The 16,044-nt window shown below is 54.7% G+C and overlaps 1 protein-coding gene across 12 annotated transcripts in view; it reads left to right on the forward strand.

Moving 5' to 3' along the window:
• The window catches only part of KSR1 (kinase suppressor of ras 1), a 164,412-nt gene that overhangs the window by 133,895 nt on the left and 14,473 nt on the right, over positions 1 to 16,044 (forward strand). For 10 of the 12 annotated variants that reach the window (XM_040455292.1, XM_040455289.1, XM_040455295.1 and 7 more), the window contains 8 exons: positions 1,829 to 1,997; positions 3,826 to 3,867; positions 6,260 to 6,314; positions 7,525 to 7,573; positions 8,378 to 8,757; positions 11,278 to 11,374; positions 14,286 to 14,419; positions 14,992 to 15,123. In XM_040455292.1, the coding sequence (XP_040311226.1) occupies positions 1,829 to 1,997; positions 3,826 to 3,867; positions 6,260 to 6,314; positions 7,525 to 7,573; positions 8,378 to 8,757; positions 11,278 to 11,374; positions 14,286 to 14,419; positions 14,992 to 15,123 (1,058 nt within the window). The remainder of the gene's footprint in view (positions 1 to 1,828; positions 1,998 to 3,825; positions 3,868 to 6,259; positions 6,315 to 7,524; positions 7,574 to 8,377; positions 8,758 to 11,277; positions 11,375 to 14,285; positions 14,420 to 14,991; positions 15,124 to 16,044) is intronic. The other 2 variants (XM_040455290.1, XM_040455293.1) reach the window with 1 other exon arrangement.

The raw sequence follows: 16,044 nt of genomic DNA on the forward strand, positions 1-16,044 counted from the left end.
TTGTCTGCCCTCCGCTCTCCGACAATACCAGGTGCACCCCTATTTGCACCGTGTCCCCGTACCCCCTCGCTCTCCCCCTGTCAGTTCCTCTGGAACCCACTCAGGGCCCCTCCTCCTGCATGAAGCCCTCCTGCACGCACCTGCTTGGCCCCGGCCCCATAGAGTTCTGGGTGGTGCCTTCTCTTACGTCACCAAGGGCACTGACCGCCTCTCATCCTTCCCTGTTTGTGGCCATAACACGAGCTGTTACTGAGTGCCGAGGCGCTGTGCTGAGGGCCATGCGTTTGGCCTGTGTATCTCTCAGGGGCCAGCCTGTCTTTCCACCCTCTTCTCCAGCCGCCCTGGCTCACCCCGGCTCGGCCCATTCCCACCGAGGGGCTTCAGTGCCCACCGTTCCCTCTGCCTGAGACCCCCTCCTTGGCGTTTACAGCACTCAACCCTCAGGGAGGGCTTGCCCGAGTGCGGGCTGAGGGACCCCTGGCTGACGGCCTGTCTCCCCAGCGGAGGGGTGCTCTGGAGGGCAGGGCCATCATCTGGCTCCTGTCCGCTCCCTGATGCCTGCACTGGGCCTGGCATACGGTGGGCATGAGGAAAACTTCATATCAAACACTGAACACGTGAAAAACCGTGTGAAGCAGCAGCTGATACCCCATTTTATGGAGAACCGCTGTGGCTCGGAAAGGTGGGGGGATTCGAACGAAGTCACACAGGTGCTGAGTGGGGGAGCTGGGCTTCAGTCTGCCTCGTAGTCCTTCCCCCTGCCCTGGCTGGCCTGGCCCTGAGGAATAGGATGGGACCTCGGTGGACCCAGCTCCCTCCCCATCCTGCGTATGGCACCAAGTGGTGGCGGCTGTCCCTGGACTGTGAGGCCCACTGCATAGCTTTGGAAGCTTCTGGAGTGCTCTGGGCACCCCAGACGCTTTGGGCCTGCGGAAGAAAAACCTGATGAACCGAGCATTTAACCTAACTTGGCCCCAACTTTTTTTTTTCTTTTTTTTTTTTTTTTTTAAGATTTATTTTTAAGTAATCTCTACCTCCAACATGAGGCTTGAACTTAGAACTTTGAGATCAAGAGTCACATGTTGTCCTGACTGAGCCAGCCGGGTGACCCCGGCCCCAATGTTTGTGACCAAGGAATTCCAACCCTGTCCACCAAGGGATTGGAGTTTGGGTCTGGGAAAGGGGTCGGGGCCAGGGTCCCACCTAATGCTGACTCCCCCATAGCCCTCTCTCAGCTGGTCCTTTGACCTTGCTAGGGCCCAAACCACTGGGCAGTCCTAGCCAGTAGGTCTGCAGAAGAGTGAGGGGAGCATTTATCAGACACCACTGTGCACCACACACTAAATAAACACTTACCGGAGGCTGACTTTAATTCATTTTAAAAACCCTGCTATGTGCTTGGCTCAGAGCCAGGCACTGGGGGGTATGATGAATAGGGTCCCTGCCTTCACAGGGCACACGGGACATTCTGCAGAAAACCATCCAAAATGTCTTCCCTTGACAAACTGTAGTTCAAGTGCCCTGATGAAAAGTGCTAACTTTTATGGGAGCGTGAGGAGGAGTGTGGTCCTCGCTGGGCTCAGGAAAGGCTCCTGGGACGAAAGTATGTTTGAGCTGAAGAAGCATGAGCAGGGGTCGCCTAGTCCCTAGAGGTGAGGGACTCTCTGTGCCATCATCCCCTCAAATGTTAGGTAAAAACGTCAGGGTGCCCCGAGCGCACCTCCTCGTTTTTAGGCAGGGAGGGGAAGGCCCCAGCGTGGGGGATGGGAAGCAGGCTGGGTAGGGCAGTGACAGTCCCTGCCCACTTCTGGCGTCTCTGGTCCTGCAGGAGCACCCTCCAGCCATGAACCACCTGGACTCCAGCAGCAACCCGTCCTCCACCACGTCCTCCACGCCCTCCTCGCCGGCACCCTTCCCGACATCGTCCAATCCATCCAGTGCCACGACACCCCCCAACCCGTCTCCCGGCCAGCGGGACAGCAGGTTCAACTTCCCAGGTACCACACCCTCAGGTCTTGGCGTGCGTGCGTTCACGATGGCATGGGATACCCCTTCTCGGCACGCCCTAGCAGGCTCAAGGTCAAACGCTGCTGCCACTAAGAGCATTTGCTGGGAGCCAGACACTGTGCCAAACTCAAGTGCGTTCCGGTATTTAAACCTGATGAGCGCTCTGATGTATGTGTTGCTTTCGTACCCGTGTTACAGATGGGGACACTGAGGCTCAGAGGAAGTGGCTTGCCCACGTGAGAGAGAGAGAGCCAGGATCAAAGCGCAGTCTGTCTGGCACAAGGCCTGGGGTCTTGACACAAACCCACGCTGCCATCCCGTGTGTGGGGTGGCCTCTCGTGGGCACTGTTCACTCAGGGCTGCTGAGCTCCCAGGAAGCATAGCAGGCAGCCCAGGGAGCTGAGGCAGGCCCAGAAGGCCCCAGACTCTGCTGCTTACCTGCTCCGTGATCTGAATAAGCTACTTAACGAGAAGCTTTTGTTCCCTTTTCCGTAAAGTAAGAGACCCTGTGAAGTTGGGGTTAGGTTATGCTCACTGTGCAGATGAGGACACTGAGTCTCAGGGGAGGTGCATGCTAGAGCTGACCTCTGACTCTGCCACCGCCCCGGGCTCTGTTGGGCCGGGGTCTCCCTCCTCTCGGCCAGGCCTGGGGTGTCCCATATCTCCAAGAAGCAGAGTGGGGCCCACTCGCCTGTTTCAGGATGAGCCTAGGCCTCGGCCACCCTTGGCAGCTCCTTGCAGTTGGCCTTGGCCCTCCGTGTATTTCGGATGGCAGAGGCCCAGAGGAGGGAGCAGCCACTGGGACACTCCAGTTTGCTCTGGGCCTGGTCAGGTCAGGCCTGGCCCTTGGGGCTCCAGGCCCGGGGGGACAGAAGCACAGCTTTTCCTGTGCCAGGGGACCCTCACGCAGCCTGCAGGAGGCCGGACAGCCTCTCTGGGCCCGTTTCACCAGGGGTTTCTTCTAGGGGTGCTGGGAGACCGAGATTTTCTAAGAATCTTCTCTTTTGCCTGTGCCTTCGCCTTAACACACACCTGGCTGGCTGGCTCTGTCCTGCATCATCCTGCGCACACCCCTCTCCACCCCGCCCTCCCCAGGAGTGGAGCGATGGCCCATTGGAATGACCTCCTCTCCCATTCTGCTCCGTCATTGTGCTCTGAAACTGGGTCTTTTGCTAAACGCCTAGTTTGGGTTTTTCTAAAAGGAAGGGCCTGTTGGAAAAACAATAGCCACAGAAAAAGCCCGTTTTGTGAGGTCAGTGAGAGCCGCTCAGCTTTCACAGTGGGGGAGCGAATCAGTTTATGGGGAAAGGCTGCCCGGTACCCCTGTTTTACAACACGACAGCTGTGTCAGAGTCCAGACCCCCAGCGCGTCCCCTTCACGGGGACCCTGAAGACAGGTGGGTTTTTGTTCTGTTTTGGATAGTGAGAAAGTTTGCTAAAGCCTCATCACCTCTGGAGGTGGATGTGGGGCCAAGGGGGTGGAGACCATTCCTCTGCACTCGGCACAATTCCCTTTTCAGTATTCCACCCTTCTGGGCCCCCGCACGTTTCACAGAGAAGTGAGCCTGGGAGGTGAATGCCGTCAGCCAGGTCTCTGCGGCAGTGGGGCCACGAGCTCCCAACCCCAGTCCTCCCGGGAAAGCCCCTTCCTGGGGTCTCCTGCCAGCACCCATTTCCTTTCAGTTCTTTTTCTCCTTCCTGCATGGATCACCCTGTTCTGCCCCACCCCACCCCGTAAGCAGCCCGTGCCTGGCCCCCCTCCTCCTTCGCTGCATTTGCTGTTCTGTGTGTGTGACTCACCTCCTCTTCTGTTTAAAGCTGCCTACTTCATTCATCATAGACAACAGTTTATCTTTCCAGGTGAGTCCTTTGCATGGTTCCACTAACTGGCCCTTGCTGTGGCCCCTGTGTTCAGCCCACCTGGGCATACCTTCCCCCGGGTACCTCCATGGTGCCTGAGCCTCACATGCACCTATTTTGAGAGCTGACTGTGTATCACAGCTGGGAAAAGGGAGCGGGGTGGGTAGGCTTGAGGTGGGCCCTTCACAGGGGCAGTGACTTGCCTGGAGGGACCTTGGCCTCCATCCTGTCCAGCCTGTTGCACAAAGACTATAGGCAGCTTATCCAGGGTCACACAACTGACAGGTGGCGGAAATCCAGTTTGCAGAAGGGAGGGACAGACCTTCTTGCTGATGCCTTATGGGCACCTGTCACAATATCTTCTCCTACCCCGTGAAGAGGAAACTACTTACTGAAAGGGAAGCCAATTTGGGGAAAGTGCAGCCTTCACTTGCTGGGGCTTCACCTGCCTGAGTGTTGCTGCGTGGCGCCATCTGCTGGCGATCAAGTAGAATGCAGCTTTATTTTAGAAATTCTCAAGGCGACAACTTTCAATCTCTTCTGATTGATTCCCTTCCAACAGAAACTGTTTTGTACACCTACTATGTGCCAACCTTCGCATTTGGCCATATTCATGCCCCCAAGGAGTTTTTGTGGTTAGTACTTATTTCTCCAGTTGAGGGTGACGAGCATTCATATAAGTAATCTGCAACTTTAATTCTTAATTTAGCCATATGAAGTCTCTCTGTGTTTAGACAAAGACTGTAGCTAGTTGTTTTTCTCATAGGTTAAACAGGCCTGTCTTGGCATCATGGTCTTTTGGTGAGTCCAGGCTTTTCTGTTTGCCAGCCCAGCTCCATTAGGGGAGTGATTTGGAGCGTTTGTGAAGTTCTTACAGAACTATTAGTGTGGCTTTGCCTGGGCGTGAGCAGGCTGGCAGGGGTCAGGGCCCTGGGACTGGCCCCAGGAGGCTCTCCAAGCTGCCTCTGTGGTTTCACACCCATTTTTGTTGTGGCTCCCCTCTAAGAGCCTCCCTGGTTACCAGCTCAAGGCCCAGTGTGCAGGGGAGTACTCAAAAGCATTGGGAAAACATGGCTCTTTTTCCAGAAGGATCCATCTTGCCTTGAAGATATGTTGGGGAAGGAGAGGGACTATATACCTGTTAAAAACAAACATGGACACATTTTGGAGTAGAATGCAAAATACACTCTAAATGTTTAAGGAAAAGCATGAGGCCTCAGAGACGCTGTTCCCTCCCACTTGGGGTGCGGTGTGGAGACATCCCCTATGCACGTATTATCTTCTGTGGAAATATTTGAGCTGTGTTGTAGGGGTGGGAAGGTCAGGCTGCCCTGGGTAGTCTGTGGACACAGGGTAGTGGTATCTTGCGGGGGGGGGGCCTTGGCCGAGGCTTCCAGGACCCAGATTCCCCAGGAATGGTGCATGTGTGCGTTTCCCTGGTAGGAAGGCTCACAGCCTCTATCAGATTCTCCAGGTCTGTGAGCTCCCAGAATGTGGCGATTCAGATGACCTCAGAGGTAGCCTTGGATAAAGCTTTAGAGAAAGCTTGAAGTGGGGGGAGGCGTTGATGGCTGAGTTGGGGGGCTCTTTGTCCTGGAAGGCAGGGAGAGGGTGCTGACAGCTCAGCCACAGCCACCTACCGTCTTTCTTCTTTTGTTGACAAAAGAGGAGGGAGTGAAGGGTCACAGAAGTAGCCACGGTTTTGGGGTTCCACACTGGGGTGACCGTCTGTCTGGTGTTCCCCGGATGTGGGACTTTCAGTGCTAAAACTGGGAAAGCCCCAGGCTCAGGGTCAGCCCCACCTACCCAACCTTTGGGTTCCAGGAGGTGTGGACTGTGCGTTTCTTCCTCTCCCCTGAGAGCTGCTTCACCCTCAGCCCAAACCCGGAAGTCAAGGGGGGCAGGGCCTCTGGCTCCTGCCAGAAATTTCCAGCAGCTGAACCAGACACCAGGTGTCACTGATGAGCCATCTGCAAGCCCTGCCCTGGGCCTCTGCTGGCCTCCCTGAAGGAGTCTTACTGCCTTCAGAGGATTGTTGTACCAGCTACTGCCTTTGAGCCAAGATGGAGAGTCTGACCCGCATGTAAATAATACGCAGTTTGCTTTTACCACTTGCTTATATGGGGTCATTTGGCCACAAGGAATTGGGGTTAACTGGGGAATCCCAATCGCATACCTGCACAGAGCTGTGGGAGCAAAACCACGTGCCGTGGAGGTTGTGTCCATGTTCCGGTTTAGGAGAAGTGGCCTGGAGCTCACAGGTGCAGCGCTGGGAGTGGCTGCTGGCTGCTCGGGGAGGCACCGTTCTGCTGCGTGCACTTGGTAAGCACCACGTCCGTGAGGCAGCAGGGAGGGGGTCTCATGCTTTGTGTTTGCTTTTTGTTTCCCGCAGACATTTCCGCATTTCCACAGGCGGCCCCGTCCCCTGAGGCAGCAGACAGTACCCGGTAGGCATCCCCCCACTGCGTTCGCTTTCTTTCCCATGGGGACTTGGTAAAGCGGGACCCACATCCCTGACCACCTCCCACTCCACCTTTAAGTCTCTGAGCTCCTGCTCTGGGCCAGCCAGCGGGGGGCACTCCTTGGGCTCACCCACTCCCCGGACCACCGACCTTGGCCAGAGGGTTTTGTCTGTCTCCTGTTGGTGTAGTCAACATTGGGTAGGGACATATGTGAACCTGGAGCAGTCTTGTGACCCAAGACAGGTGGGCAGCGGCCACTCAGAGTTAGAGGTGCCTACTAAAAATAGCTCCTGTTTATGGAGCCCTTTCTCCATGTCCGGCTCTGCTGAGCCCTCTGCTCAGCCTGGTGGAGGTAGGTATTAAAGTAGTTGTCATCCTTGTACAGAGGAGAAAGCCCCCACGGAGGGGTTAAGACATTAGGGGTGCCTGGGTGGCTCTGGCAATTGAGCATCTGAGTCTTGATTTGGGTTCAGGCCATGATCTCTCTGTTCGTGGGATCGAGCCCCCCGTTGGGCTCCTCGCTGACAGTGAGGGACCTGCCGGGGATTCTCTCTCTCCCTTTCTCTCTGCCCCTCTCCTACTCTCCTACTCATGTGCATGTTCCGTCTCTCAAAATAAATAAACATTAAAAAAAAAAAAAAGAAGAAGAGGGGTATCTGAGTGGCTCAGTCGGTTAAGCATCTGACTCTTGATTTCAGCTCAGGTCATGATCTCACAGTCTGTGACAGTGAGGGTCCTGCTTGGGATTCTCCCTCGCCCTCTGCCCCTCTCCCACTCGTTTTCTCTCTCTCACCCTCAAAAGAAATAATCTTTCAAAAAAAAAAAATTGCACGAAGTCCCACGGGAGGTGACAGAGCCGGTTCTCAAGTATGATTTCAAGTCCCGCGTTGTGCTCAGAACCCCTGACTGGGCACCAGGTTTGAAAGGGTGTCAGTGGTTCCTGCCCACCCCTTGTCCCCCACCACCCTCAGGTTAGTCTAAAGAAGGCTGAGGCCGAAGAAGGGAGATGGGGTTTGGTCTTTGGCCTCCTGTCTGCTTCCACGACCTCCAGGCTGCCTTTCCCACAGCCAAGTGGGTCACAGTAAGGATGCAGGCCTGGTGGCCCTTCCTCGGACCTCACGATGGGGCCCTGCCCAGTTGAGAGCAGACTGACTCGCCGCCAGGGTCTCCTTGACAAACCGTGTTTTACTCTCAGGCTCGACAACCAGCCAAAAGCAGACGTGTTGGAGGATCATGAAGGGGAGGTGAGTGCGGGTGACGCACAGCCCGGAGATGGTCCCTTCTCTCTCCCCTCCTCCTCGTCTCTGCACACCTAGGGGTGTGGGGAGTGCGTGGGTGCTGGACCCTGGGAAGGGCCCCGTCAGGAGCCCGCTGCAGCAGGTGCACAGCCTAAAAGAGTGATGAGGAGCACAGACCTTCTTTGTTTTGTTTTGTTTTTGAGGTTAAAGTAAGCCCTTCATCCCCATGATTCCCACCCCTAGCCCGGAGGCCGGGGGCCCAGCCTGGGAGACTCTAGTTCAAATGAATCTGGCTTGGGGCCAGGCATCTCCACGATGTCAAAGCCCCCCAAGTGATTCTGATTGGAGCCAGGGCCAAGAAACCACCGTCTACATCCTTGAACCAAAGTGTCAACCGAGCCGGGCTCCCAGCAACGCACTGGGGTTCAGACCGATTTATTCCTGCCCGGAGGACAGTCAGAAACTCTGTTTAAACAAAGAAATGCCCAGAAAGGATAAATGGGGGTGGACTCGTCTATGCCAGCGGACGCTGATTTGCTTTCCTAGCGGTTAGATGCCGTTCATCGGTCGATCTTGGAGATTCACCAGAAGGGCCTCGGGGCCCACCTGGGCCAGGCGCCACAGCTTGTGGATGAGGACACTGAGGCCCTATGGTGCCAAGTGACCTGCCCCCTGGCCACAGCAAGCCGGAGCAGAGCTGCGGCTAGAGCCCCTGCCTCTTTCTTCCCTTACCTGGTTGGGGCTCTGGGCAGGGCGAGTTGGCCGAGCCCAGCTCTGCTGGCCCTCCCTATCCCTTCCCCTTCCTTCCAGGCCGAGGAGACAGAGGCCGGCAAGTCAGAGGCCGAGGACGACGAGGACGAGGTGGACGACTTGCCGAGCTCCCGCCGGCCCTGGCGGGGCCCCATCTCTCGCAAGGCCAGCCAGACTAGCGTGTACCTGCAGGAGTGGGACATCCCCTTTGAGCAGGTGGAGCTGGGCGAGCCCATCGGGCAGGGCCGCTGGGGCCGCGTGCACCGAGGCCGCTGGCACGGCGAGGTGGCCATCCGCCTGCTGGAGATGGATGGCCACAACCAGGACCACCTGAAGCTGTTCAAGAAAGAGGTGATGAACTACCGGCAGACGCGGCATGAGAACGTGGTGCTCTTCATGGGGGCCTGCATGAACCCACCCCATCTGGCCATCATCACCAGGTAACCTCGCCCCAGGGCCCTGTTATTTGTGTGGCGGTCTTAATGTGGAGAGGTACAACGGGGAAAAGCAAAACGGGGTCTGATTTCCCCACCACGTAACCCCATTGACATTAAAAAACAAAAGAAACAAAATGATGCCTAAGGACAGAGAATATCAGGTGTTCCAGAAAGGTACAAGATGAAAGCTAGTCTCCTCCTACCCCTCCTGGGTGCTTCTCCCCGAAGGTGGATATACTGTAAACAGATGCTTATCACGCCTTCTGTTAAAATAAAGAAATTTGTATACACTCAGGTTTTTCAAGTATCCATTCCTTTGTAAAGATAGCACAGGTCCAGGGCGCCTGGGTGGCTCAGTCAGTTAATCCTCTGACTTCGGCTCAGGTCATGATCTCACGGTTCGTGGGTTCGAGCCCCGCGTCGGGGCTCTGTGCCGACAGCTCAGAGCCTGGAGCCTGCTTCGGTTTCTGTGTCTCCCTCTCTGCTCCTCTCCCGCCTGTGCCCTCTCTCTAAATAAATAAATATTAAAAAAAAAAAAAAAACAGGTCCCACTGGTTCGCACCTGCTTTCTCCACTTGAGCGCAATCTTTAACGCTCACCCCACATTCCTGGCACATAGTTGAACCCAGTGGTGTGCTTGTAAACATTGAACCTTTGATTCCTGGGTGGTGGGCAAGGAAGCCCTTGTTTGTGCAATGGTCAATTCCTGTGGTGCAAATACTCTCCCCCGAGCTGATTTCAAGCTGCCACCATGACTTCACTGAAAGCGGGCTGGGCTCTGACGGATCCCTGGTTGCCCCCAGTATATTCAGCCCGCCCTCTTTTGCTGGGCACTTTGCTGTAATGAACATCTTTGTTTCCGTATGTTGGTGAACTTCTGTGAGTACCTGTGCTGGGCGAGAGTGTACGAATGCGGTGGTCTGATGGGCATTGTCTGCTTCCACTCCAGAAAGTGCTCACCCGCCCCCCCCGCCCAGCCTTTGGTGCATGACTGTCCATTCCCCCAGCACTGAGCATGGGAGGCTGAAACGTTTTGACATTCAAACAGTTGTTGTTGGGTGTTCACCTTTTTTTTTTCTTTTTTTTACATTTATTCATTTTTGAAAGAGCACAAGCTGGGGAGGGGCAGAGAGAGAGGGAGACATAGAATCCGAAGCAGGTTCCCATTTCTGAGCTGTCAGCACAGAGCCCAACGCGGGGCTCGAACCCACAAACCATGGGATCATGACCTGAGCCAAAGTCAGATGCTTGACTGACTGGGCCACCCCGGCACCCCGGGCATTTACTTTTAAAATCAGGAACTGCAAGGGGCACCTGGGTGGTTAGGCACCCAGTTCTTGAGATTTCAGCTCAGGTCTTGATCCTCAGGGTCGTGAGTTCAGGTCCCACATTGGGCTCTGGGTGTGAAGCCTATAAATGAATGAATAAATGAATAAATATATATAAATATATAAATAAATGTATAAGTATTAAAAATAATAAAAATAAATGAAAGATAAAAAACCAGAAACGGTAACGAGAGGTTAGTGAAGGCGTTTTGGAATATATACATGGAGGTTTCAAGAAGAAACTAGAAATCACTCTAATCCTATCAACCAAGAGCCCACTCATTAACATTCTGATGATGTCCCCTGTAGCCAGACCCGGTGCTTTGAAAGAACCTTCAGCACCATCCCTCCATTCACCCCATCCGTCTCTCTTCACCCCTGCCACACCATGAGAATCTGAGTCTGCTTAAAGGGACTACACATAACGAAACATCCATTACCACATTATGCTGAGGGCGTTAGAACACAGACGAGGAACCGTCAGTCACTATCCCAGACCCCTCGGCCGGTTCTCCAAGTCTCCGAGGCTCTAAGAATCCTATCTCCTTGGAGAAGTTTCCTAAAACTAGCTTCTTCATGAGATGCCTTAACTGAACTTTTCCCAGGAACAGGGGAGTGAGCTATACATTCTCTCCGGGTCCTTGCTCAGCCCAGGTTTTAGGAGTCAATGCAGGAGGAGGCCTGAAAATGTGAGCCCATTTTCCAGTAATCACTCCGACACCCCTGATGATGCCACCCTCCTCCTGCACACTCCTATATGGTAATAAAATGTCTGTGATCAGAAAACAGCAAAGAGATCGTGCGCATCATCATGGAGAGCCCCAGATGTCGTCCAGTTGTAGTCCTAAAAGGCCAGATTCTTCCTGAGTTTGAGGGGGCACGTTCCCGCCTTGAATCCCCCGAGGCTGGGCTGCTCTCTGGGTTGCCACGAGCCTTGGTGCACTGGGTTTCCTGTTCTGGGGTGGGCAGGCCCTGGGCCTCAGGAAACAAGGTGCATGTGTGTGTGATTTTGCACGCTCAGGCCTGGCCAGGAAGGAATGGGTGTCAGGCTTGGGTAAGAGCAAGGATTCCGGTGCTCACCAGTCCAGGGGATGGAGAGGGTCCTCCAGAGGCTGGGGGCACCACTCTGGCCGCAAGGGCTGGGGTCGAGCTGCACTGGCCCCACACCTCTGTCTGACCCCACCACTCTCCACAGCTTCTGCAAGGGACGGACATTGCACTCATTTGTGAGGGACCCCAAGACGTCTCTGGACATCAACAAGACCAGACAGATTGCTCAGGAGATCATCAAGGTAAAGGATGAGCCGGCCGGTCCCGGGGTTCCTGGCCTTCCTCCTGCTCCGTCTCTTCCTGTAGCTGGAGCACCTCAAGGGTGGGCCCCCGTCTCCTTCCCTCTGTCCGTGTCTCATCCACTCAGAGCCAGGAGCTAGACGCCCAGTCTGTGATGACGGATGAATCGGAGCACGGCAGGCTTTAAGGGTTTGAATCCTGGTCGCACCAGCTGTGTGACTTTGGGCGGGTCATTGAGCCTCTCTGAGCCTTGACTTCCTCTTCAGTAAGCCAGTAAGATGGGGCTTCCAATATAGCCTCCCCCGTTGGATTAGTGCTGGAGCAGAGTGGGATAATCCGCTGAGGGCCCACTGGGCGCAGGGCATGGCGCCTGATGAGCGTCTTTGAACTGATTGAGGGCGGTGTGAGAGCACCCACGCTTTTCTGCCTTCAGGTTTCCAAATCCAAGTTTCGTGAGGACCGGCCCTCCGGCAGCCTGCCTGCCTGCCTCCCTCCCTCCCTCCCTTCCTTGTTTTGTTTATTAAGTTTTTTGTTTATTGGTGGCTTTAAATTCTATTTATTTATTTATTTATTTATTTATTTATTTATTTAGAGTAATTAAACACAAATGAAAGAAAAGCTTATTTATAAGTTGCTTCATTTAGCAACCTAGCAGGCTTGGATAAAAGCCAGACTGATGCTGGGTCTGGCATCAGTCAGATGAAAAGCTTGTTCTTGGGACCTCCCTGCAGCTCCCTGTCTCCCGCCTCCGCTCCCACCTTTCCTTTTCCTCCCTCCCTCCCTCCCTCGTGCCATCCACCGTGCATGTGTGCATGCGTGCGTGTCTTTAGCAAGGAAGAGACACAAGTCACCGGTGACTTCTATGCGCAGACCAAGATTTCCACGTGACATGACATGTCCACGTGGCTAAATTCATGAATGGAATTTCAAAGCCTCTCCGTTAAAACCCCACACTTATGCCTTCGTTTGCAGCATGTCTCCTTTTGGAGGAGGTGGAGGGAGCCGCTGGGTGTTACACCTACTTCATGTTGTCTCCCGACTTGCTGGGCCCTGCTCCCCACTGTCCCCCCTGCTCCCCACTGTCTCCCCTGCTCTGCCTCCCTCCCCCGCACCAAACTGTTCTTCTCTCCTTACGCTCCATACTCTGGGGCGTCTGTATGGTTGCTGACCAGCTGAGGTCAGATGAAGGAGCCATCTGTAAGATTCTAGGCGCAGACGAGAGAAGTTACTCAAAGATTTTGGAGCCATAGAGCCGGAAGCCGCCTCTCTGCTGGCTCGTTTGGTTTTCCACCTGCTGAAACGCTGTCCTCTCTAAGCCACTTTCTTTTGTTCTCATCTTTGGCGTCTTGAGGTTCAAAATACGAGAACAGGGTCCTGACCTTTGGCTAGGTTTGTGATTGGGGAGCTACTCTGGAGACCCCGAGAGAGCGTGAGAAGGGAGGGGATTTGTGCTCCAGACCTGAGCATTTATTTTTTATTTTATTTGAAAAAAATTTTTTAATGTTTATTTATTTTTGAGAGAATGTGCAAGTGGGGGAGAGGCAGAGAGAGAGGGAGACACAGAATCCGAAGCAGGCTCCAGGTTCCGAGCTGTCCGCACAGAGCCCGACACGGGGCTCGAACCCACAAACCACGAGATCGTGACCTGAGCCAAAGTTGGACGCTTAACTGACTGAGCCACCCAGGTGCCCTATAGACCTGGGCGCTTAAATCTCATCTCTTGAAGCTGGCCTCCGAGCCCGTGGCACCTCTTCTGTACACAAGGCTCAGAGTGGCACAGCCACTCGTCCTCGGTCATGTAGCTGGTCCCTGTTTGGCCCCGGGTGGTGTCTTTGGTCCCTGAGGAAGGCTTGTGCCTTGGTTGGGTTTGGGAAATGGGCAGATAGTCTAGGAATGACCCTCTTGCACTCAGGATGGACTTTGGGGAAGGAGCAAGTCAGTCTTTCCCGGGGCTCTCTGCTTGCACAGCGTGGGTGAGAGCTCTCCTGTAAGCCTTGGGAGGCGGTGGGGGGTGCTACCACAGACCCCACACCCTCCCCATCTCCGGCCTCGTGTAAATTCTTCTCTGATGCTCTCCAGACCCCCTCGGACCGAGCTCTGGCCTCAGCTGGCTTCTGTGTCGCGGCTCGTTCTTTCTGTTCCCTAAATGTGGTCTGTTTACTTTTCCATTTCCCACCCCAAGTAGCTTTAAAGCCAGAAGGACTCTCGTAATGTGGGAGGCGTCCTCCACGTGGGCGGTTGGGAGGTGGCCTTACGTGCGCCTCTTTCTGAGCTGGCGGGATGGCCACTTCAGCGGTGGCAGCTGCCCCCGTTCTGGAGGGCATCGGGGGAGTAGGCGGGAGTCCTGAGTTTCGTGTCAGAAGACAGTTGGACCTTGGGTGAGAGCGTGCCTGCGTCAGGTGGCCTGTGTCCCATACAGACACTGGGACCACCTGAATTTGGGGGCCCCCTCTCTGGGAATTCATCTCTTGCCTAGCTTACGGGTAGAGGCCAGTTGGTGTGAAGCCTGATAGAGACCCTATAGATCACCCGATTGCTGTATGACTTAACGTGGGGGGTATCACGGCTCTTTATACACTTCCTGACCCCCCAGCTCCCCACCCGCCACCCTCTCCACACCTTAGCTAAGCATACAGTGCCTGTTGGACAGCACAGTACCACGGACTAGCCTGAACCAGGCCTCAGCAATGCTGCTTAACTGCTGTGTGGCCTGGGGCAAGTGACTTCCCCTCTCTGAGGCTCGGTTTCCTCATCTGTAAAATGGAGATAATTCGACCGCATAGGATTTTGAAGATCCCATGAGGGGCCGTGGGGAGGGTGTCCAGCTCACTGCCCAGCCCAGGTGGGCAGCCCAAGGTGAATCCTTGTCACTCGTCTTCCCGCCCCGCCGACGTGAGGCTCGCTATTTTCCAGGGCATGGGATATCTACATGCCAAGGGCATTGTGCACAAAGATCTCAAATCCAAGAACGTCTTCTATGACAACGGCAAAGTGGTCATCACAGACTTCGGGCTGTTTGGGATCTCGGGCGTGGTCCGAGAGGGACGGTGAGTTGGCCTTGGGCGTCTGGACGGAACGGGGAGGAACTGGGTGGTGCCGGCCAGGCTCCGAGGTGCAGCTGAGGTCTGGGCACTTGCTATCTGTTGCTGAGGAGCTGTCCTCCCTACAGGAAGGGCCAGGTTTGCTTCGGTCCTGTCCTTAGGGTTCTGGTCCCGAGTCAGGCATGGGTGACGTTTGGGTCCCTCCTACGTGGCGCTTCATTCTCAGGCTGACCCCATGGAGGCTGGGTCCCCTTGCTCGCACGTGACCTATTTGCTCACTGACTTGGACAGGGGACGAGGGTTCACGTCCCCAGTACGAGGAAGAGCATCAGCCCAGTACCAGGCTGGAGAATCAATCAGCTCCCTGCTAATACCTGCTTTCCTAGAAAAACCGGGCTATCCCTCTTCTGTAACGTCCCCCCAAAGCACCGGTGCCTTGGCCAAGTGCAGGAGCAGCGTGCTGTTTTCGGGGCCACGCATGGGTGGGGTGCTGGCCCTGGGGCACCCGTGGGCCGGGCTGCCTCTTTGCTGCTGGCTGAAAGGCTCCCATGCCCTCGTTCTGGCTTCTTGGCCTCCAGGCGTGAGAACCAGCTGAAGCTGTCACATGACTGGCTGTGCTACTTGGCCCCGGAGATTGTCCGCGAGATGACCCCCGGGAAGGACGAGGACCAGCTGCCGTTCTCCAAAGCTGCTGACGTCTATGCATTTGGGTGAGGAGGACCCACGCGTCCCCCTCTTTTGGGGCTCCGAGGCCAAGAGTGACCGAAAGAAAGGGCACGGCTGACCTTGGGGGCAAGGAGGGGGTGATGTCATGCTTCAAGTCCTGATTCTGCCGCTTGTTGGCTAAGGAACCACATCCTTGACCTTCTCTTTTTCCTCAGCTGTAAAATGGGAAGAATAATGGTACCTCCTCTAAGGTTTCATGAGGACTAAGGTAATTTCTGGGTGTCTGTCTCACCCAGTGCCCCGTGGAGATGCTGACCAGAGCTAAGAATTGTCCCTCTGGGAGAACCAGGGGGTCCTGCCAGCCGGCCTCTAGTGCCCCCATGAAGCTAACCAAGAGAAAAATAAAAATATAGACACATAACGTGAGCCAGATACAGAATTTAAAGTTTTCTCTTAGCCATGCTAAAAAAAAAAAAAAAGAAAAATAGATAAAACCTGTTTTGATAATGGGTTTAGCTCAATATATCCAAAATATTATCATTTCAACATGTAATCAAAATTTAAAAATTAAGGAGCTATTTTACCCAACGAAGTTTCCAAACTTTGGAGAGTACTTTGCACCTGCAGCACATCTCAGGTCCACTCTCCACATTTCAGTTGCTCGATAGCCCCCCATGGCTAGTGGCCCCTGCACTGAACAGTGGGGGTCTAACGGAGAAGGTCAAGATGAGTCAGGAAAGGTGAGGGAGCTTGGAGAGGCTGAGTGAGGGCCTCACCCTGTCGTCTCTGGGTGTCCTTTCCCCTGAGGGTAGTTTCTTCCTCTCCTTACCTTGAACTCTTACTTCCTGAGCACCTGTGTGCGTGCCAGGCGCTGGGCTTGGCCTTTGTTACTCCTCAGCCAACCTTGGACGTAGGCATCAGCCCCACTGAGGCTAGACATTTGTACCAGGATATCTGTTCGGAGC

The sequence above is a fragment of the Herpailurus yagouaroundi genome, unplaced genomic scaffold (genome assembly GCF_014898765.1).
Source record: "Herpailurus yagouaroundi ecotype Mexico unplaced genomic scaffold, PumYag 215, whole genome shotgun sequence".
Classification (NCBI taxonomy): Eukaryota; Metazoa; Chordata; class Mammalia; order Carnivora; family Felidae; genus Herpailurus; species Herpailurus yagouaroundi.